Genomic DNA, 24,568 nt, shown 5'->3' on the forward strand with positions numbered 1-24,568 from the left:
ATTATCTCTAAATTTCTAATTTTTTTAAATTATTGCTTTATAAATTCTTAATTGTTAAATAAAATAATTAACTATATATATATATATATATATATATATATATATATATATATATATACATCAAGAAATTAAAATATTAACAAATAACCAAATGAAATAATTTAACTTAAGAAATAGATCTTTGCAGTTGTTATCTTGTAAGTTTATTTTTTCATTTTAATTGTTCTTCAGAAAAAGAAAAAAAAATTAATGTTATATTTATGAGAAGAAATGTTTGAGACCAAAAATAAAACTATGAGTAAAATTATACTGAAATTAAAATTATATTTGGAGAGGGTGGACGCCTCCATGCTTTTGCCATCACCGGTGAATGGTGCAGAGATAGGGGCATTCCAGACTCTGCAATGAGCATGGCTATTTACAACAAATAACATTACAATGCCCAATTTTGCCATCTGTATTCAAGATTATTCCCGTCACAAATTAACTTTAAATATAAAACACGTGATTAGCTTTTTATTATACAAAGATGCTATGGAATTACAAGGTATACGCAAGTATTGGCAATATGAGAGCCCCGCCGTAAAGCAATCCTCCGAGTAATGTGCAAAGTCAACTGGCATTGTGGCAACCAATTTCTTCTTTTAGTACTCTATGTCCAGAAACATTAATATCAAACCTGTTGTTTCAGTGTGTATCGTCAGTGTGATAGCCTTCATATCATGTTAAATACTTTGCTTCATTATGGTGATGACAATTGCGAAAGAGATGCATCTATAAATTGACTCATTATTTAACAAATACAAATAGGCTTCCGCAGAGCCCCCTTACATCTGCAAGTAAAAACCATGCCCATTGGATGGATGGTGTAGATTGCTTAAATTGGGACATCAACAACTAAAAATGAATTAACATACTCTTCTCAAAACGACTGCCATGGGTTCAGATGGACGCTAATGAACAGAAAGCCATACTAACAGTTGAAGTCAGATTAACTATCAATCATGCATGGAGGAAAACTTGAAGTGTTCAAAAACCTTATTCCCCTCAGACAGGAAATATACAAACCTTAAAATGCTATGCGCATACACACTGAAAAAAATACAGTAGGATACCTTTAGTCCCTAACCTAGCAGAAAATGTTCAATTGAATCTCTAAACTAAAGAAAATGTGCAGTCAAGTCCTTAAATTTGAGACCTATCTGTGCCATGTACTATGTCTATCACTGAAAGGATCAAATCTTTTTTTCTTTTGAAAACACTAAAAGAATCAAATTGAAACCATCCCCCTACATACAGATGGCTATAAAAATGACCTTGAAGTTTCAAATTTTATATCTTTTATTTTTCATTAATCAAAACAATAGAACACAAACCAGAATGTTTCCTACAGGCTACTACAGGCTTGAAAGGAAATTCAAATAAAGAAACAAGTTTGACATCTTAATCTCAGAAGATGTAAAATTGTCAATTTATATCAGTTACTAGGAAAAGAAGAAGAAAATGAAACTTGCTCAAAAATATTACCTTGAAATTGGAAATCCAAAAATTCCCAGCTTTGTTCCCTCTTTTTTATCACTTTTTCTTTCAAATATTGTTTTATGTAATTCACTAATTTTCACCATTAAAAAAACTATTCAAGGGAGATGTACCTCACTATATCTTTTTAAAGTTTTTCTCTAAGAATGGGAGAACCTAGTTTTTTGTTCACTTTCTCTCATTTTCTCTCTCTTCCCTGCCTCACTTAGCAGCCAAACACCCCCTTCCACATGAAAGAAAAGAAAATAGAGTCATTCAATCCTAAACCCAATCCATCCAATCCTGGTCACTACAAGTACTATTCTTGGCACATTCCCTGATTTCCGCTAGCATTCTCTTCTTTCCATGCACTAAAAATTCTATCAGATTGCCACTGGTACTAGCTTATCTACCTTACCAATCAAAATCAACCGACTCAACCAAAAGAACCATTAAACAAGCCCCAGCAACTAACTTTAGACACTAAACTACTATTAGACCTTTTTTGAGATACTGAAAATTACCAATTGAGCTTTTATGTTGTTTCAAGTTTGAAAATGGATTTTCCGCATCACTATATGCATGATTTACAGAACTGTTATAAAGTCAATTAGCCAATGATTATAACTAATATTTTTACCAAAAGATTCTATTACCAGCTCAAGGAAATTTGTTTGCATGGTCATCTTTAGCCCAGAAGAACCCCAAACCGTTCTCAGTGTTAAAACTTTTTGTATTTCTCCTTAATCAAGTACACAAAGCCCAAAATGAATCCTTGATCACGTGCTAGGTATACAAGGCAGAACAATTGCAGCCACTACAGGCAACAGAGATGGAGTTATAGGCAGCAAGGAGGGTAAAATTCGCAGTAATGTCCCTACACGATGGGTTACAAATGCTTTGTGCATCCGCATGAAACATACAACAATAGGGTGTCGGATGTGTTTCCATATGCTTGGCTGAACTCTATGCTTTCTCTTGCTTGTGGATTTCTCATAATTGGTTATTTGAATGACAGATTAAAAGACTTCTTTTGAGTGATATTGTACCACTAAATGTCAGTAATGCAGCAAGTATTTACTGAACTTTGGCATCAAGTATATTGTTATTGAAATTAATGTTCAATGCTAAATATTCTAATTTACTAAGATTTTGCTGCCCATATATGGCACTTAGTAATGCCAAAATCTTATTGCTAGTCAACATTCATAACAGCAGTCAAATCAAAGAGTTTATAGGAGCTCTAGGGCGCAAGCTAATACCTAAACTGCATGATGCAACAGATTTTTGGAAAGCCAGAATGTGAAGTTCAACTTGAGCAAGTTATTAAGGTGTTACTTTTTCCCTACTTCTAGATATTCATATAAGTAATTTGCATCAGTCAGAAAAAATTAGTGTGAAGAAAGTTGTTCCTAATCTATATAAAGTTAACTTCATTTCTCTTAATGATACTGTAAAAGAAGTGCACCTGATTATTTCTGGTTTGACAAGGCCTCAACAGGCTTCACAGATAAATCTTGTAATCCACAGACCATGTTAGCAGGAACAGCTATGTCAATCATCTTTGGATATGGAAGGTTCAAATCTGTAAAACAATAGAAGCACTTAAAAATCACCAGTGAATAGCTGGTGTAAAATGAATATTCGCCTGATATAAATGTGATGTATTTACTGTCACTTACTTTCCATTATACTCTTAAAAGTTTCCTGCAAAGGAAATAGCAATAATGCCATTGATTAGAGTGATGCTGTGAAGTATTCAGGTAAGAGAAAAATAAATTGAAGTGTGGAAAATTTCAAACATCTGTAAATATTATACTATTTTATCAACACAAGAATTAAAATTGTTATAAATCAGCAAAATAATAGCTGTGCAATCCTGCAAAATATTTAATACTGAAGGGGTAAGTGAATTATTATCCAATGTAACCAATGTACTGTAGGAAAAAAAAAATGAGACAGAACTAATGAATGGCACAAAGTTGTAGTTTGCATGCAGTTTTGCCATTTTATACACCTTAATCATTTCACTAATAACTAGGTAAGAAATGGTAATTCATTTAAAGAAAAAAATATAACAAATAAGATAGCAGCACTATAAATGAGGTCATAAGAATTACCTGATCTTTGGTGAGCCTAGGATTATATAGCATTTCCTCTCCAACAGTGCTAACCTGCATCTCGCACAAACGTTTAGCCTGATCAGCTGCATGAATGAGTTAGATAATCTAATAGAGCTGGGAAATGGTAACATACAGTGAATCCCTTGTAATCATGGGCAGGATAGACCAAAGTATCCTTGGGCAAGCTGAATATCTATTCCGTTTTTGTTAAAACAAAAGAAAAATAGAAGGAAAAGAAACAGTGTTAAGTAAATACTCTATCTTTATGAAAACTGACATGTTATCTATTCATTGTCCTTGCCTGCGAATGCACCGACTGATAGAGCTGATGTGAGCTTCCACCCTGTACAAATGAATGAGGTTGAAAATGCTATTGATGTATTCTCAGAAAAGACAAACAATGGGAATCTCTTTGGACAAAATTTATCAAGTTCTTAGTAACATAAATTAATGATATGTAAGATTTCCAACCTGAAAATCAGTTCTTCCACATCCCCGTATTAGTAGAGCATCACCAGTAAAAGCCATCCTTGGTTGGGGCTGATCAGCCCCATCACCAGTAACATAAGTAACACAACCTAGAGTATGACCTGGAGTAGCTCGAACCTGCCAAAATGAAAATGTAAATGAGTGGGTGACTGGTGGACAGATAAATAGATGGAACAAATAAATGACGATCCGCATAATCAGAAAAAAATAAAAGTTGCTTTCATTGCTCTTGCTACTGTTATTTGGTGGATATTTTGATTGGTTCTTTGCATTGACACTCTACCATTTATAATCATGAAGAATGACTTGAATTGTTATAATTGAATCTAGGGGAAAAAAGTAAATCAAATTGGTACGATATGATTTGTTAATTTTTCATCATAGGCAATGTTGCATGTTTTGCTTCTTTTTAGCAGTATTCTTCTCTACAATTATTATTAAGCTCACTAAAATATGCTTATGCAATATCCAGTCGTTATAAATTAATCCATTAAATAGAACTAAATGTTTTATCAACAACATATGCAAGTCCCTGCAAAAGTTCATGTGCTTTCTTGTCATAGTGAACTTTTTACAAAGAAAAAAAAAGGTAAAAGAACTGTCAACATGCACTGATGTAATTTCAAGTAGCAATCTGCATAGGAGACGAGGATAATAATTTAGATTAGTTCATACATCACAAGCTCAATATAAATATGGGTTTAGTAGCGCAGCTAAAATCTTTGACTATATGGAAGAAACATGATAGTAAACAAACACGAACATGTGGAAATCATTGGTTCCATAGGTTATAGCTTAATCAGTTACCTTGAGCTATAATAAAAATAACCAAACACCCACCAAGCATCGTCCCAGACTAGGATAGAGTCTAAGCAGAAAAATAAGTTTAGAACCTTGTTGATAGAAGTACGAATTTAGTACTGCCAACTCATTAAATACAATTCATATTATGCAGAATAATTACAACTATTTACAAAGACTAACATAAATATTTATCAGAGAAAAGAATCCTATTGATATTATAATATGATTTTTGTAAAATCAGGCCATTGCTGCAATAGGAAACAAGCTATTTGCAGGGGACATGTCGAACATTGTACTTAGCATGTGAAAAAAAAAAAAAGCAAGCTGATCTTAGCATTCTGTAGTGGACTTATGATAGATGAAGCATCTATATTAGGCTGCTGTGGCACTATTTTCGCATACTTGAAAAGAGGCATGTCCTGTACTTTTGTTCTTCTAAACTCTAAGACCCTATAAATAGAAAAAGGAATGTGTTCCTTCTGCTTTTTGTTGATTGCCCTTTGACATTATTTCTCTCTTTTGCCGAATTGCCAATTTGGGCTGAAATTGTTAATTGATTCTACCATCTCCACACGAACAACACCACATTCAAATTGCCTGTGTTATCTTTTGCCCTTTTCCAACCTCATTTTAACTTTTCCTTAAATCTGTTGTGTGCTCGTTTTATTATTTACTAATATTCATGCTTATCCTATAATTGGACATCAAATCTTATGTATGACAGCAGATGAAATCTTTCACTATTTAGGATAAAGGTTTCTTTCCAAATACTGTTTAACCCAAATGTGAAATAGTATATTTACTTCCACATGCATTTCTTGCATAAAAGAATCACAAGGAGTCATGAAACTCTCATTAGTTGTTAAAGAGGATGAGACCTTGTATATTTTCAGATTTGTAACCTTCTAATTTTGCTGTAACAAATCTGCATTGAATTGAAATTTTATGCATGATAGATTGGTAATAATACTATAAAGTTCATCTGCAGTACAAGCTTTGGGATTTTGCAACTCATATCTTACATTTCTATTAGTATTTGCACTGTTTCCATGTACTTGAAAAATAACTTAATATTTAAGAATATAGTTTTTGTAAGTTTAATGGCCTATAAACCAATTTTCTAATTTATAACTTTGCTCAAGATTGTTTAGACAGTCACAAAAGAAAAAGGAGGCAAAGGAACCTTAATCCAACTAGAATTTGCCATCAACATAATAAGATATTGCGTTTGGATTCAAGTATTAAAATTTGAAATTTTTTTTTAATACGAGAATTCCAAATAACACAGTCAACTTCTCATTAATTAACCTTTCAGACTCACCATGTTTTTATATCCATTTCTATAAATCCATGAGGTTTCCAAACAAACAAATTGAAACAAATACATATCCATACTATAAATCTTGATATCCAAAACACAGCATAAAATAAAATAAATCTTACAAGCAAGATCAGTGCTACCTCAAGAAAAAGATCACCAAAACGAATTTTATCACCAGCTTCAATTAGAAGATCAGCTTTGGAATTGCTTGCTTTTGAAATAATAGATTTGACTCCTGGAGCCTTGGTCTGCAAAATGGCAGTTATGTAAATAACTATAATAATAATAATGAATTTCGCATTTAATGCCATTGAAACATTATATTAAAGGAAAATGGAAAAAGAAAAAAGAAAAAGAAGTTTCAAAACCTTAATTAAGCCGGTTCCGGTTACATGATCAGCATGTACATGAGTGTTCAAAGCATAAATTAGCTTTAACCCTAGCTCTTTCACAAGAGAGAGGTCTCTGTTCACTGTTCTGTCAACTGGATCAATCAACTGCATTTTGAATGAAAAAGTAATCTCTAATTAAATGTGTGCATGGTCTTAATTAATTAATTTAATTAAAAATAAAGAGAAAAAGAAACAAACCAGAGCAGGCTTATCAGGGTGAGAGACGTCGGCAAGCAAATAGGTATAAGTAGAGGACTCCTTCTCGAAAAGCTGGCGAAACAAGAGCTTGCTTGAGAGCCCAGAAGACGACGCCGTATAACTACACATGGTCGCGTATTGAGAATTTGGGAAGGAAAGAAGTGGCTTAATAAGGGATCGAGGAGAAGGAGAGAATGAGACAGTTGAAAGAGAGGGGCGAAGCAAATGTGATCGAAGCATTTTGACCAATTGTTGTTGTTCGAATTCTTATAGATAATATTATTTCGATTAGGTTAGTGGATAATGTGTAAAATTGAGTTGTTGAATCAATCGCCCGTGAACTTTTCTATGCTGCCTCTTCGGGGTTAAGAGACAGTGATGTAAAGTTTGTTGCGAGTGACATCAGATGAGCAAATCGAGAGTGAGTCTGTCGTTCGTTGGCCGGCGTTTTTTTTTTTCCAACGACGTGCGTATTTTTAATATAGAAAATTTAGGGAACGTTACTCTTAGCCACTCGGGTGCAAGCCTTATAATTTTACTATTAGCCCATGTGGTGATATTTGTAATTCTCTCCATTTTGTAGGTAAGTCTTCGTGTACTTTTTATATATGTTAAAAAAAGTGTGATTAGTTTTATTATAAAATAATATTTTGATGTGCTTTTTATGTTTTAAGTATAGAATAAAGAGTTGGTTTGGCTTTCTACATATAAAAAGTTAAATTTTATTTTTTATTTTATATTTAGTGTCTATTTAGTTATATTGATCAATGTGACTGAAAGTTAATAGTTGATGGCTGATAAATTAAACTATTTGGTAAAATTTTTTATTAGCGATTGCTATTGGTATATTAAATGACCGTCAAAGATATAATTTATTATTAAATATATTTTATTATTATATTCAATCATACAAATTAATAAAAATAATTTATATTAATAAAAATATTACAGTTAATTTTCTTTAGTTCAATTGTATTTATTATTAAAAATATTTATAAAATTTATTTTAAAAGTAAAAATTTAAATTTAAACTTTACTAATAAATTTTTTAATTTCAAATACTATAATTATAAATATTATAATTAGTTAACTATTAAAAATAATTTTAAACTAATAATTATTTATAAAATATAAAAATTTAATTATGTGAAATCACAGCTATCAGCTAATAAGAAATTTTTTAAAATAGAGCTGATATAATTAACAGTTAATTAAGACTAAATCAGCTATCAATTATTATTTCTTAGGTCTTTACGAAACACTTTAATATAATTGTTAAGTAAGAAACAACTATCAGCTGTATCAAACCTTTAAACCAAATATCCTCTTAATAATTACATAAGTTTATGTGCACTTTATTAATTGATATTTGTAAATTTTTTATTAACAAAATTTTTTTAAAAGAAATAAAAGAAAAATTAAAGTCATATAATGATTATGGAAAGAAAAGCAAAACAAAGAATAAAATATAAAGAGTCTGCTGAACTTAAATAAAATATTTTATTTTTTATATTTAAATATTTTTTAATATTATTTTTTATTATAGAAATTATACTTTTTAAAATAAAGAGCACCGTTGAGATGCTCTAACAACATCTCCAAATTAGGCTTTTTATTTTCAAGAAAGAAATATTTAAATATAAAAAATAAAAATTTTAATATATGTCTAATAAACTAATTATAATTTACTTTTTATATTATTTTTATTTCTATAAATATTTATAATTTGAATTTCTCTTTTCTTTCATTTTTAATTTTAACCGATAAAAAAATAAAATTGAAAATATTAATTAATAAAATATAGAAACTTGTAGTGTAACGGTCCTGCCCGATCTGGATATAACTATCTAATTTTCAATCTTTTATTTTTCGGACCGTAGGTCTAGCAATTCAAAGCTCTAACTGCTACTGCTTCAATCTTGAATTAACTCTTAACATCATGCATAACACGTGAGGAAAAATAAGAGCGAGTAAAATTCAGTGAGAAAATAAACAAATAATAAAACGGAACAGAAAATGATTAAAATAAACACGTATATTACTATACCATTTTTTAATATTTTCTTGCTAAAGAGAATACCATTATCATTCCGAATATAAATATTTGATAAAATAAACATTCTAGCTAGACAAATAAAATTATATAAAAATAATTAAATAAAAAAACACTTCCATATGCATCTAAAACTGCAAATTCTTTTCTAATCTGAAATCAATTAACTGTATAATATTGAATTCATCCGGAAAAATTTCCACTATTAATTTAAATTATGTTATCATACCAAGAAAAATCAATAACAAATAAAATAAATAATTCAATCGAAAATAATATACACTCGTAGATATACCCTACTGATCCTTGACAACTTTGGACAGAAACGTCTCACATGGCAGCCCAAAATGCAAATAACTAGTCATACGCCCACAGACAATAAGATTCCAAAAGGCACCACTTAATATATGCCCCAAAGGTTATTATATACTAAGTGTTATCCGAAAGACAGTATAATCTGATAACGCCAAACGTCCAAGGTGTGATCCCATAAGTCATATAGATGAATATGTACTTATTTATCCAGCTATATAAAATCATAATCACAAATATAGAAAAATAAAAAATACTATTCTTTATTCCTAAGTTCTATAGAAAAATATCAAGTTCTAAATTACATTTAAAATAATTGATTTTCAATCAGCAAATCATGAATATATATATATAAATAATATATAATTAAGAAATACGATGTTATAGGTTTATCTGCTCATCTTTTATGTAGGACTTAACCAATTATATCTTCACTTAAATTTTATTAATTTTCTTTGAACTGCTATCCGAACGCATAACTTTAAAATTCACGCATAAACATACTTTAAAATTAATATTAAATCTTGTTTCTAATAATCTTCAACCAACGTCTATTATTATATATCTAACATTTAATTCTAATTATAATTTTATTTTACTATATCCTATTAATTATCTATCTATTTTAATTAATTAATTCTATTAAAAATTCGGCAACACCTTTCCTATAAAACAGACTAATTTTTCATACAAAAACGGGTCCACAACCTGCAAAAAAATTCACACAACACAATCCAGAAAAAGTTTTCATTTGAAATCTCCAAGGATTAATTTATTTCCCCATATTAATATTTATGAAATTAAATCTCCCTCTATACCAATCAATAACTATATTAATAATTATTATTACTCCTATTTATTTATTTTTTAATATTAATACTTATTTAATGACTATTATAATTGACTTTAGTGCTTATATCTAATAATAAATCCACCTCAAAATCTAGAAATCAAACCAGCTAATTATCTCACACTTACAATACTATTTATAATATAGCTAATATTAATTCTACTTATTTTTTCTAATCTCTTAGATATAAATTTTGAATTTACTTATTTTAATAAAATATAATATTTTTCTGTTATCTATCATTATTTATTAATAACAAACTCAAATTTAATTATAGACTAATCACTTAGTTAAAATATCAATCGAACTTATTAAATTAAATTTCTAGAATTTCTGGTTGTCAAATTAAAGTCCACTAATTTACTTATTCTAATAAATTAGCTTCATCTTATTAATATTTATAAAGTAATTTATAATAATCTTTAATAAATTATCACATTGCTAAATTTGCTCAACTTAATAACAAATATTTCAATTTCTAAAGATACTTACTTATATATATTAAATCATTTACCTTCAACTAATGCCAATATTATTTTTAATTAATAGCTTCTAAAATTAACAGGCTAAGGAATTTACCTAGACACATGCTAAGCTAGTCTACTCGCCTGACAATACAAGCACATCTACTAACTTGAAATGATGCATAAATAATGATTCTAACATAAGATTTTTCAAATTAGCCCTCGATCATCCAGAAATATCCCGAGCAGTCTCGACCTTCGATTTTCCGACGGAGTCCAATCTTCACGAAATTATTGTCATCAGAGAGCTAGTGATGCGTAGGTCCAAAATATGGTCTTTGATCAACCGAGGCATGACAACATTGGCCGGAAAAAGTGAAAAGCTTGAAATATCCCTACACTCTTTACCTCTTCGGATTTTACAATTCCGGCAGCCTCAAGGAATGACGATGGGCGGAAAAAGGAAGCCCAGAAGCTGCTGATCATTTTGTGTCCAAAATTGCCGCAAATGGTTGCCGAAAAATCCATGAATGGCGTCATGTAGTTCTGCCTTTTTCTTGCCGAATTCCGCCATCTGCCACTGTTGATCACCGCCGCCAGTGCTACTGCCGCGTTCGCCGGTGTCTTCTCCTCCACCAACCGTCGCCGCCACACCTCAAATAGCCTTCTTCCAATTTCTGTCGTTAATGACAGCTTCCCTCTCCTTCTTCTTCTTCTTCTTTGTCCTTTTTTTTTTATTTTTTATTTTTTTCGCATAATAGCCTTTAGTTCCTCTATTTTTCTTTGAATAACCATAACCCCCTGAAAGTATCCGCTAAACCCTTAAGCTTAAAATTATTTCTTCAATTAAGCCCTCAACTACTACTTTTGGGCTAAATCAAAATTATGAAAAATATATAGTTACTTATTTACATTAGCTTTTGATTTTTGATATTACCATTATGCCCCTACTGACATATTTAATTACAAAAATACCAATCTTGTCTATTTTCTCACTTAAACCTCATATTAACTCGATTATACTTTTAGCCACTTTCTTGTAAATAATTATTAAGTTAATCCTAACACTTAATTAATTTAAATAATTAATTTGTTAACTATTTCTCAATTAAATCCAATACCATTTGCTAATTAAAATTTAGCATTCTCTAATAAATTCTTTAAAAATAAAATATTTGTATAGCTTCCAAATATAATATTTAATTCATATATTCATATTGAGGAATTACAGAGTGTGACATTTATAAAAAGTAATTTACCCTTTATAGAACTCACTTAATTATAAAAATCAAACTAATTAGATATAGTTTAATAAACTCTTTTATTTTTATCTAAGCATTAAAATTCTATTTTAACTCTACGCAATTTAAAAATAAAATAAAATAAAATAATATTTATTACTCTAATCATATCTATTAAATTAAAAAAAAAAACTTATAGTTTATTATCATCATCGTCACAATCTTTATTTTCACTATTATTATACGAGTGTTGCATGTAGTACATTTATTATACTAAAAAATGGAGAGTAAAATTTAATTCTGTAAATATAAAAATTCAAATTAATTATTTATTTTATATTTAAAAAATAAAAAATATGTTTCAGCGTTTGAAAATAAAAAATAAAGATATAACATTCCAAGGACCTACCAAACTGCCACAGAGATGTTATTAAATGTGTGCTTTTTTTTTAACTATTAAAACTATTAAAAGAGATTGCTGGTATGAAATGGCTAGAAAGCCCAAGGTACAGATGATAGGCCACAACCAACCTAAGAAGAAAGGGCCAAAGCCCCACCTAACAACACAAATAACTGGGTTTAAATGACAGGATATGGAACCCATTAAACCCACAGAATTGGGCTTATAGCCCAAGAAGGACACGGTTCTAAGGCCTACAACAATTGAAAATTTTCTAAAAGCCCCCTGCGCACAGATCTTGCTGCTAACGAAGTCTTTCTTCTTCAACCAGGACAACATTACAGAGGGGAAGAGAGTGTCGAGTTGCCCACCCATCAAAAGCACCCAAGGACAAATGTATTGCCAGATTGTCAGCCATTTACTCAAAATAGCAGGTTGTACCACTTGAAAGCATAGCCACCAGAAGCCAGAGGAATCAAATAGGAACAGACAGAAACTCATTAGAAGCATATCTACCTCACAGCTTCCAACTTTCATGGAAGAAATCAACAAGACATCAAGATTAATGTTGGATCCCCCTGATCTTATAATTCACAAATCCCAGCAACTCTTCCTCTTCCTCTCCCTCCTTTACATTCATCAATCGGTAGACACCCATAGGACAAAGGCAAGCAAGGGACGCGGACGGCGTCGCATTAAACGGCCACCCATGGGCCATCAAATTGAGAACCTGCAACAAAAGAACAAAACTAGACCAGCAACATCTACAAAGAAATACATAAACATAAGAAACTTGAATGATTAAGTTTTTATTGATGATTAGATAGAGATTAGGACATAGAAAAGAGAATGAAAGTTTTGGGGTTAGTTGTCTATTAATGTGAGTTTATATTTACTACTGGTGACCTATGTGTTACTTTATTTATATAAGTAAGGCAAAGATATGGAGTTAGAAATTTTTAAGGTACTGAGAACATTTCATGAAGGTATTATTTAAAATTCATATGTTTTGGTATTTAAAGTTGATTTATTGGCGATCATTATTGTGGGGTTGCTTGCTTTGGTCATGCAGATGCCTGACTCAAAAAGGCTCAAATTTGTGACTGAATCACAAATTGCTTCTCCAGGAAAAAGCAAAGGCATTGATGGATTATCGACATAGGTGGCAAATCTATGGCTATGAGTTGGTGTGGATTCAATATGAGGAATGTGAATTTTAAATAATTTATTTATTTATATACGACCTATCTAAAGTTTATATAAATATTTAAATATATATAATTTATATAAATTTTTACAATCCATTTATCTAATTAATAGTAATTTAATTATTTTTAATAAAAAATATTTTAAATATATTATTATTATTATAGACCTTAATCTTTTCATTATTAGTACTTAGATTTGGTAAATTATTTTAATTTATCATTATTATTATTATAAATAAGTTTAACTAATATTTTTTTAATTTTTTTAATTTTATTTCAATAATTTTATTAGCATCACTTTCTCTCTCATAAAGCTATTTTTATAGTTTCTTGATGTAGTATTAGTTCAATGCTTTATTTTTATGTTATTGTATTAAATTTCTCAAAAACAAGCATACATTACCCAAAGAAGTTTTTAATGAAATTTTTTTTAATTATTTTTATTGTAATATAATTATGTGTCAAGATATACCCGTTTATTTCTATGAATGATAAATATGATAAATTTTATTTTAAAAAAATTTCGAATAATAAATCTTTTTTTATTTAGCTATTATTAAATCAAATTTTGATGAATTTAATTAAACTACTTAGCTATTCATCTCCTCTATAAATTATAGTATATTACTTTCTTCATTTTGAAATAAGTGTCATTTAAAATAACTTTTTTCTTATTTTAAATTAAGTATTATTTTAAGCAACTAATGGAGTATTAATTACTTCTTTTTAAATTTTATTTTTATTCTTTGTGAGAGAAAGTATTAATGAAGTAGGAAAAAAAAATTAACTGAAATGAAAAAAAAATTTATAAACTTTTTATGTATTTTAATAAATAGATATTTTACTCATGAAATTATTTTTTATTATAATTGAAATAATTTAATATTGTATATTTCTTAATTTATGTGTGAGCTTTAAGGGAACTTATTAAGGAACATAAATATTGTCAAATTGAAACTTTTTAAATTCCACATTAAAATTAAAATTTTATATATTTTATTTATTAAATATTTTTATAATTTACTTTCTATTAATCAAAACCACTGATATTAGATTTCGATCAGATTGATTTTTTTTAATTTTTTACTCATCCTTAGTTTGATAGGATAGGCTTTTCAAAAGCTACTATAATCACAAATTTTTCTTCAAAAGTTATATAACAAATAAAAGAATTGCTAATTTAAAAGATGATCAACATGATGAAGCTCACTTGTTAATCAATCAAATCCTTCATAAATTCATTCATTAATAAAAAAAATGATTCTATTAAAAATAAAAAATAAAAAATAAATATTCAAACAATGAATTTTGAAAGTGATAAAAAGGAGTAAGCATTATAGTCCAAATATTCGTTGATTCATTAATTTTTTTCTTTTTTAAATATGTATCTCAATTGTTTCACAATTTGATGTTTTAATTTGAAAAGATATTTATTTATAATTTTAACTCAATAAATAAGTGAGATATGGAAAACATCCAAGAAAAATAGTAGTTAAAGCATGGCACCGTGACAATCTTACAACTTCAAGATCATAAGTGTATTTTTTAATTAACTAAAAATATAAATTATTTGAAAAAAGGATAATTACATTGATAATATAGATTATAGTTTTTAAAATTGAAAAAACGAATAAAGAAAAAAGAGAGTATAAAAATGCAAAAAAAAAAAAATCACATTTTTTAATTTTTCGTTGTCATGTCAACGTTCATTTTTTGGAAAAAGATATTGGTGTTTTAAAGAAAAAGATACTTTTGTAAATAAAAATTGTATTTTACAAATTCATTTAATTTGAAAGTAAAAATGTTATTAAATTCTTAAAAAGAATGATTTTGTAAATAATCTAAAAAAATTGATGAGAGGGTTCATTAGTGGGTATTTATATTCAATCTAATCCGACTCATATAAATAAGTGTCATTTTATTATTACTCTTTTACAATCCATTTAATTTATATATATTACCCACTTATTATCCATACGCATAGAAGAATAGTGGATTAGGATGGGCAAAAGAATAAAGGTGAAATTTGCCGTCTCTTAAGTATCAACATCTAAATCAACTATTGAAGTCCCTAGTTACTAGAGAAAACACTTTCAAGTTAAAGAAGTGGAAGAGGTGAGAGGACTAGCAAGGATGAGAGAGCTAAAAGGACTAGTGGCAGAATGTACTCAAAAGAACATTACAAGCTAATTGTGATAAAATAATAATAAGAATTTAGCTATATTATGTACTAGCTATTTTATTTTGTCGATCGAGCCATGAGCATTAATATTCCTTTTTGTAATTGGCTTTAAATTGTTGGGTTACTTTTTTTAGTATATGTGCTACTACATAACTAGGGATTTATCAAATGCTTTGCATATATATGTTAACTCTACTTGATATGGTAATGTTACGGAAATGTCTATTTTAAGTATTGTCACTTTATATCCATACATGTTCAATATTTCACATTATATTAACCCTAACATCATTAAGTACCAAACCAAGTCATATATTAAGTAACTAATAATAATCATTCAACTTCTAAATGCTAGACTAACCAACTTCATCTTAAGACATAAATATTAGGAAAAATCATGTCTAATATCAATGTGTAGGGATTATTTTTCATAAACTTTTAAACTGGATTACATCTAAGAATTAGAGTATTTATAGGAACAAATCATAAATAATAGCGCCATAAGAAACAAGAATATATGCATATATATACAAATAGTTTCTTATTGGAGCAGGTAAACCTCCTCAAATAGATATGTCGTTCAACGATGTATAAATAACTTAAGATTGCCCCTACATGTGCAAATCATTTTCATCACGTAGCAAATTTTGTCACAGGCAAAAGCCACAAAGTTAACTTATTTTATGCATATGGCATTATTTTATCTTCATAATATTGGAAATGACACAGCAGAAAGCATTGCACTGAAAGGAACATGTTTATGCTGAAGCTGCCTCTGTAACTCGTCTAGCTTCAAGAGTCTTTTCAAATTCTTCAATGGACTTAAACAGCTCTGAAAAGTTGCCTTTCCCAAATCCTCCGCATCCACCTTTCTGATATTCTTTCCCTGCGTCATCCTTGAGCATGCAGCCTACTCTCTGAATTATCTCTATAAAAATAGTCGGTCTGCCAAAAAGGTATATATATGTGTGAGGTACCAAGTCCATCCAAAAAGAGCAAAATCTCTAAAAATAAATTTTTCCTCGTTAAATCACCTCATAAGATCATGAAGATTGCATACAAGTAACATAACATGACAGTCAGCAAAGAACATACACATTAATCAAGACTCCATGAGTTCCCTGAACCAAATAAACATTGTTAACGTTCCACACCACTAACTCTCTCTTTTCCCATTTTCCCCTGGTTTCACAGTCATGTCCCTCGCATATTAAAACTCAAAATCATTGAAACAGAACATTTTGAGTTCAATTCTCCTTGTCCACCATTTCTTAAATAATAACTGATGAATTCCATTGTATACCCCACCATCAATTGAGCTCTAATTCATAAAAATAATAACTGATTAATTCCATTATATATAAATAAGCAGGAAAGGGTGGCAAAAGCACAAAGTTATGAACAATTAGTTGATGCATAAATCAAACCAATCATTTTCATGTACCCAAATAAAATGAGCAATAATAAGCAAAATCCCAATAACAGAACAAAAAGTCACAAGTACTGAAGAATCCATAGTTACCTATCGCCAACAGGCTTGGTGAAAATCTGGAGCAAAGTGCCTTGATCATCTCTATCAACCAAAATCCCCAACTCTTCACACTCTTTAATCTGCTCATCACTCAGAACATCACCAGCCCTATTTTTCAAATTCTTATAATATGTGGGAGGCGGAGACGGCATAAACTCAAAACCCCCAACACCACTCCTCTTTCTCATTTCTCTCAAAGTCCTAAATATATCTTCACTCGCAAGCGCCAAATGCTGCACTCCAGCACCTTCATTATGCTCCAAATACGTCTGTATTTGACTCTTCCTTTTAGTCCCAAACACCGGCTCATTCATCGGTATCAACACCGTTTCTTCATTATTCGCCAAAACGACAGAGTTTAACCCGCTCTCAGAGGTCCCCACATCCTCCGTTGTAAACTCAGCAAATTCATGAAATCCAGTGAACTGTTTCACATACGAAACCACCGGCGCTAATTCCGGTACGTTTCCGACCGCATGATCTAATCTTCTGATCCCGTAATCTACAGGAAACGACGTCGCTTCATCTACTGGCTCAAATCTCGGTAGAAACTCGAAGTTGGAGCCTTCATTTTTGTAACTGATGTAACGCAAAACCACGTCGCCGTATAAATGAACTTCAGCGATGACAGCGCGATTATCGAGGAGTATAGGTTCAGCTGAGGGCTTAGCGCCGTGAGATGCGCTTGTGCGAAAAGCTATTTCAGCGTCTTCTACTTCGATTGCGATTGCTCTAACAGCTAGGCCGTGTTTGGCTGAGAAGTAGCGGCAAGTCTCGTGAGAGAAAGTAGGAATGGATGCGGTGGCAGTGTGGGATAAGTTCTCCATGGCGGCGATTGAAGGAGAGTAAGGAGCCGTGAAGAGGAAATTGAGATCGCCGGAGCGGAGCAGATAAGAAGCGTGTGTGACGTTCCCGGTTGAAAGGTCTGACTTAGCGACGATTGGCATACCGAGTCCCCATGAGAAACGACGTGCCGTGTTTGTAGCATCTGTGCACCAGAACTCCACGTGATGAAATCGTTTCACTTTAAAACGGTCGGATTTTGGGTTTGCCCGAACGAAATTGGAGAAGCCAACTAGCTTGAATCCTTGCTCCGGTGTTGATGAAACGACATCGTTTTCTTTGCCCATTGTGTTTTTCTTTTCTTCAGTTGGTGGTGGTGCAATGAATGGGAGGAAATAGATAGTTTTTCCGAGAAGAAAGATTAATATTCACGCAAGTCAAAGACTAGCGAATGAGATTCGAATTTTAATGGTGGTGATTAGTTGCTAGTGCTTGTTTGTTTGGAAATGTGACGCAAAAGAACACACGGCGCTGACCTGCCTACCTGGGAGATAAGGAAGATGGTTCTGCTGACATGTCAACTTAAGCATTCGCGAGCTCAAATGATGATTTCCCTTTATTTAATGGGCAAAAAAAAAAAAAAAAGAAAAATTAATATAACTAAAATATCATTTTATTAATATACTTAGAATTGCTACTATATTTCTTTTTTGTTACTTCATTAGTACTTTTATTTATAATAAATAAGAGTAAAAATTGAAAAGAATTTATTAATTTTTATTAATTTCTTAAATTTACACTTAATTTAAAATAAATTTTTGTTAAAATGACATTTATTCAAAAACTAAAAAAATAAATGAATATATCTACATCATTTAGATTTAGTGAACTTTATTGTTATTTAATTTGTGAATATTTATTAAATAAAGTGAACTAAGATGTTTAAATGAGTTAGGTCCACTAAACGATGTTTTCCTTTAAGCACTAAAAGCACGTTGGTAATAGATTCCAAAAGAAAAATATACTGATAATATAACCAGTTTAACATTAATTTAAGATAAAATTATATAAATATTGTCTGAATTTTTTAATTTTCACTAATTTGATGTTTTAGTAATTTTTTTATTTAATCAAATGTTCCAACTCTTTAATTATTGTATATTTCAATGCCTTCAGCCGATTGAGTCTAAACAGAAAGTTAACTAAGCATTAGTGGAAGTGGTTTTTACTAACTAAGCAAGACAGGTCAATTTACATGTGTACCTTTAAATTTGTATGACAAAAAATGTCCTTGCCTTCAATTGATATAACTTACTTTTTAAACTTTAAAATAAAATTGTCTCTTTCAAATTCTACAGTTGAAAATTCACTAAATAAAAGACAAAAAGAGAAAGTAGGAAACGATGGAAGAAGGTTTTGCAAAATGGAAGGAAATGAGAATTACATATAGGAAGCATCTTAAGGATATCTTGGATGAATGCTAATCCTGGAAAGTTGTTTTGGTCTTGTGAGGATCTTTCTTGTAATAGAACATTTGAATGGGCTGAGGTGCAATTCAACGAAAGAGCTAGTAGGAGAATCTCTGGATTGATGAAGAATAAATCGAGATTAGAAATAGAAGCAGAGAAGAGCAAGGGCAGAGAGAAGAAATTGTGGCTTTTAGTGCTTGTGTTAGTGCTTGTTATAATCTTCAAAATACGATGATTATGGGTTAGTGTTACTGTTAAAATCAGTGGTATGGATAGGTTTAATATATATGTGTTTAGGGTTTGAAAGAGACCAAATTGATATTGAAAAATAGTTGTTGGACCTATAAATAGGACTCAAAGGAGTTAAATAAAAGCCCATGTCCTAAGCTTAAAATAATTAATCTAATTTATTTTAATTTAATTAATTGGTTAGTTAATTAATAACTAAGGGTAACGACTAAACACACGTGAAAAAAAGTATTAGGAGGAGTTGTATAGCAGTTATCCCCACTTCATAAATAGAAGGAAATAATGGATCTCTATGGCAACATAAGTACAACTCAAAAAAAGTAGAACTTGGGGCTCTATAAAAATCAGAAGCAGGAATGAAAAAGAAATCTCAACATCAACTGAACAATGACAACTCTACAATTTTCAAATATTCAAGCACAAACTCTCTATAAATAATTTAAGTGTCCAACATATTTTTTTATTTAATTATTTTCTCGTATTTATGTTTACTACAAAATATTATTTATTTATCAAATTTCCAGCAAAATAAGTACAAGTCCTTTAGCTTATTCATTTAAAAAAATTTACTGTTATTCATTAATTCTTGTGGTGTCATTTGAGGATCTAAGCAAACTGTCAAGATAGTTTAGAAATTTACAAAAAAATCTTATTAATAAGTCAATTCAAGGCGTATTAATTACACAATTTGTGTACCTACACGTGGCACGCTCAACATTCTATTTTTCACTAAACATATGTTTGACACGCTCGACATTCTAATTTTCACCAAATATATTTTTGGCACGCTCCGTAGGACCAATTCTCATGGCATCAAAATAAGAAGTATCACTGGAAAAGACATTGTGGAGTTTCAAGACGCTAGGGTCACTACTGATGAAGCAAGATAAGAAGATTTCATTCCTCAGATTGGAACATGACACCTCAAGATGTTCAACCAAATGAGACGCTAATGCCTCCAACATGAAATGTTATTGTTGGGGGGGACCTTTGGTCCAGATTTTTGATACTAACCTTGATTGATGCTTTCAGGATGCAAGTGGAGGTTGCTCATAAGTATATGGAAGAAGTTCATAATAATCTCATGGAGAGACAGAAGAAAGCAGCTGATTTGATGCAGTAATTTAGCACCACCATGGCTAACATTATTGAAAAAGTTACATCAAATTTACCTAAACTAAGTCTTAGGCTAAGAAGCCAGGATGTTTTGTCACAAACCCTGAGATAGAATGTAATTGGAGAACAAGAGGGGGGGGGGGGGGGGGTGGTCTTCCATATGTTCTCAAGAGGAGAATGATGCTCTAAGGCCCCAAGCCCCACCTGTTTCAGTTGAAAGATATGTTCCTCTTACAAGAGGGATGAAAACTTATTAAGAGGAGTTGTGCCTACTGCTCGCCCTCATATGGGTAGACCCATGTTACCATACTAAATTTATGCTACTTCTAATTTTACTAATCAACCAATGATGTATGATCAGGAAGGGAATGCAAAATCTAATACTAAGGGCATGCCTCCAAGAATAATAAATAAAAAAAGGTATTAAGGATACCAACCAAGATCCCTTGTTCAACCTCCACTCAACTGATGGATATGGAAGTTGTAAGGGATATTATTCAAGAGCTTTAAGGACTAGGTCTGAGGCAAGTGGGGAGGCTAGAATTTCACAAGCCCTATCCCAATTCAATTGATAGAGACAACCTATATATCCTAGAGCTATAAGATTACATATTTTGCATTATTTTCAAGAGAAAGTAGTCAGTCAACTCTTGAACATATAGCTAGGTATATTATACAGTGTCTTTTTAAAATAGCAATGAAGAGATCAGTGGTCTCTTCCACCCTCTGAGTTGTCCTCGATATTTCAGCAATGCATACTTGAAGTTCAGCTCTAAAGAATTGAGTATGGAATTTTCTCTTTGTTTCCTGCCAAGTTAGGATAGAATACCTAGGGAGAGTAGCAGACCATGTAAATGTAGTACCAGTCAAAGAATTAGGAAACATCCTCAATTTAAAATTTGCAGAATTTTCATAATTAGCTAGTTTTTCTTTCTTGAGACAAAATTTGTGAAAATGTCACAAAGAGGGTTAAACATTGAGCTCAGATAGAAATTTCAAGGGATAGAGTTCCAAGACTTTTGTAATATTGCAGCAAAAGAGACAGAGTATGAGGAATTACTTAGAGAAGAGAATCAAAAGAAAAAGTCTACCATGAAGATATACTATAAGGAGATCAATTCCCTAAAAGTAGCAGTAGCTGATTTTTCTAACAAATGGAGTTGTGTTTGCTCATCCTTGGTGAAAAAGGTCCCTGAAAACTATAAGAAGTCTTATGTCACTAATGCACAATCTAAATACACATTTGATGTCTGTAAAACTGAGCAGGTATTTGATTTCTTAATAAATGAAAAATTCATCAAATTTCCTTACGACCACAAGTTTCCTTTCAAAGAAGAAATTAAGAGAATGGATTACTATAAGTATCATAATACTTTCAGTCATTCAACTAACTTTTGCTGGGCTTTCAAGAATATGGTTCAAGATAGAATTAACAAAAGAGTCCTAAAGTTTCTAGAGAAAAAGGAGGTAATGCTCATTGATGAGGATTCATTTCCATGAGTATCACCATTCAACACTGCAACTTTTTGATATAAGGACCTTGTTGATTAGAAAGGCAAAGCAAAGAATGGAAATGATATGGAGATTCAGTCGATGAAGGTGTTCCACAAAGTTTGGGTCCCTAAGAAGTCTTTACTCATCAAAGAGCCTTAAGAAGTGAAAAGATTTGCTACTCCATGTTTTTTCAGAGAGCTTTAAAGAAGAATGCCATACTCCTCTTAAGGCCCAAAATTTTAAAGAGGATAACCCAAGTTCATTATACCTCATAGAATGCAACTAAGCTATTAAGGACAAGGTTGCAACATTGTAAGTTCCCTAAGCTATCATTGATAAGGACTCAGAAAAGGAGGATGCAAAGACAAAGGGCAGATGAGAAAAGAAAGTAGGAAATGGAGACTTCAAGCAAAAAGAAAACATAAAGGCTACTGAAGATATAGGTAATTCTGATGAGGGTGATGATCTGTTATTTTTAATTGGAAGTTCTGATGACAATATGCAAAAAGATCAACTGGTGGAAGGCACTTTTGTAGTGGGAAGAGTTCCTATTTCTTAGGAATGTGCTACTGCTACTATGACCTTGCCTCTCTCTTTCATGTCTAAAGATGCATATGAAAGCCAATAAACCAAAAGGGTAATATTTGAGAAGCCTTCCGTTGAAATGACAAAGCACATAAGACCCTTGTATGTAAAGGCTCACCTCAATGAAAAACCTATTCCAAAGGTGCTTGTAGACAATAGATTGGCTGTAAACATACTACCACCCAAGATGGTGAGTGCTTTGGGGAAAACAGAGGAAGATCTGATAGTAACAGAAGTGTCAGCCTTAGCATTTATAGGTGAAGTCACTATAATACTTGGTGTTTTACTTGTAAAGATCACTATTGGAAGTAAGACTTTACTTTCTGCTTTCTTTGTCGTAAATTCTTCTACTAGTTATAATATTCTATTAAGGAGAGATTGGATTCGCCCTTATTAGTGTGTGCCATCTCTCCTTCACCAATTTTTGCTTTTCTAGAAAGGTGATGAGCTAGAAGTGGTATATGGGCAGAAAAACAAACTTTCTTCACTTATTCAGATGTAATAGAGGCAAGATATTATGATGTGGACTTTGGGCCAATCAAGTTCACAGGGAGAAAAAGAATAGAGATCCTAAATATGTTTACATGTTAGGGAGGAACAGAGAACCAGATCAAAGCACTCCTTAAACCTACAGCCACCGTGCCATACAAGTTGATGTCTTAGCCTATCATAGAAGAGGTTGATGATTAAGTACTCCAATGAGGAGTTGTCGACAGTTGCAACCATTACATTTAAGATGTTTGTACAATAAACTTTCGACAGACTTGAGATTGAGAATCTCTAAGATACAAATGGAGCTGAAGTAATTTTTGAGGAAGAACTAGATGAGGATGTGGAAGAGAAACAAATTAAAGATTTAGCAATAACATCCTAGAAGTTTAAAGATGTGAAACCAGAAGTCCACGATCCTTTGGGAGAGATTAACCTTAGCAGTCCAGAAGAGCCAAGGGTGATATACATTAATACCCTATTACTAGAGGGTTTGAAAAAAGAGATTGTAAAGACTCTACATGAATTCAAGGATTGCTTTCCATGGAGTTAAAAAGAAATGCTTGGGCTGAGCATGAGCTTAGTAGAGCATCGTCCCATTAAAGAGGAGTTTAAGCCATATCAACAACCAATAAGATGAATTTCCAAAGAGATTAAACTCAAATAAAAGAAACAAATTGGGAAACTATTAAAGGCAGGGTTCATCAGACCAACAAGGTATTCCCACCGTCTTTCTAATATTATGCCTATTATGAAAAAGAATGGAAAGTTATGGGTATGTATTGATTTTAGAGATTTAAATACAATAACTCCTAAAGATATGTATATAATGCCTATAGCAGACATGCTAGTTGATGCTACTACTACTTAAGAAATATTATCTTTTATGGATAGTTATTTTGATTATAATCAGATTTTAGTTATTGTAGATGATATTTCTAAAACTGCTTTTATATGTCCATGATCAATAGGGACATTTGAATGGCTTGTTATGCCTTTTGGATTGAAAAATGCAAGTGCTACTTACGAAAGAGAAATGAATGCCATTTTTAATGATATTCTAGGTCATCATATAGAGGTTTATATTGATGACATTGTAGTAAAGTCTAAAAAAAGCTACTAGCCATGTGGAGCACCTATGCAGAAGCTTTCAAAGAATGAGTCTAGGCATGAAACTTTTTAGGTTTTCTAGTGCATCAACGAGGAGTAGAGGTGGAAAAAAATAAAGCAAGGGCAACCATTGAAGCAAAACCTTCATAGAATAAAAAGGAACTCTAGAGGCTTTTAGGTCAGGTAA

General features: G+C 31.1%; 2 protein-coding genes across 5 annotated transcripts; both read right to left on the reverse strand.

Annotated features, from left to right (window-relative positions):
* Positions 1-287: 287 nt before the first annotated feature.
* LOC8277795 (persulfide dioxygenase ETHE1 homolog, mitochondrial) lies at positions 288-7,321 on the reverse strand. Of its 4 annotated transcripts, none has more exons than XM_015719954.2 (10): positions 6,846-7,319; positions 6,624-6,752; positions 6,378-6,503; positions 4,113-4,247; positions 3,943-3,984; positions 3,775-3,834; positions 3,639-3,692; positions 3,201-3,225; positions 2,987-3,103; positions 288-679 (listed from the first exon to the last, which is right to left on the reverse strand). In XM_015719954.2, the coding sequence occupies exons 1-9, from the start codon at positions 7,083-7,085 to the stop codon at positions 2,991-2,993; spliced, it is 924 nt and encodes a 307-aa protein (XP_015575440.2). In that variant the 5' UTR covers positions 7,086-7,319; the 3' UTR covers positions 288-679; positions 2,987-2,990. The 4 variants fall into 4 exon arrangements, with proteins under 4 accessions (XP_015575440.2, XP_002520370.2, XP_048230545.1 ...); XM_002520324.4 differs by having other exon boundaries at positions 6,396-6,503; positions 6,846-7,314; XM_048374588.1 differs by having other exon boundaries at positions 643-833; positions 6,846-7,321.
* An 8,740-nt stretch (positions 7,322-16,061) lies between these two features.
* LOC8277794 (4-hydroxyphenylpyruvate dioxygenase) lies at positions 16,062-18,404 on the reverse strand. The gene is made up of 2 exons (XM_002520323.4): positions 17,078-18,404; positions 16,062-16,500 (listed from the first exon to the last, which is right to left on the reverse strand). Exons 1-2 carry the CDS (start codon positions 18,214-18,216, stop codon positions 16,314-16,316), a joined length of 1,326 nt encoding a protein of 441 aa, XP_002520369.1. The 5' UTR covers positions 18,217-18,404; the 3' UTR covers positions 16,062-16,313.
* Positions 18,405-24,568: the final 6,164 nt, after the last annotated feature.

Source organism: Ricinus communis, chromosome 5 (genome assembly GCF_019578655.1).
Source record: "Ricinus communis isolate WT05 ecotype wild-type chromosome 5, ASM1957865v1, whole genome shotgun sequence".
Classification (NCBI taxonomy): domain Eukaryota; kingdom Viridiplantae; phylum Streptophyta; class Magnoliopsida; order Malpighiales; family Euphorbiaceae; genus Ricinus; species Ricinus communis.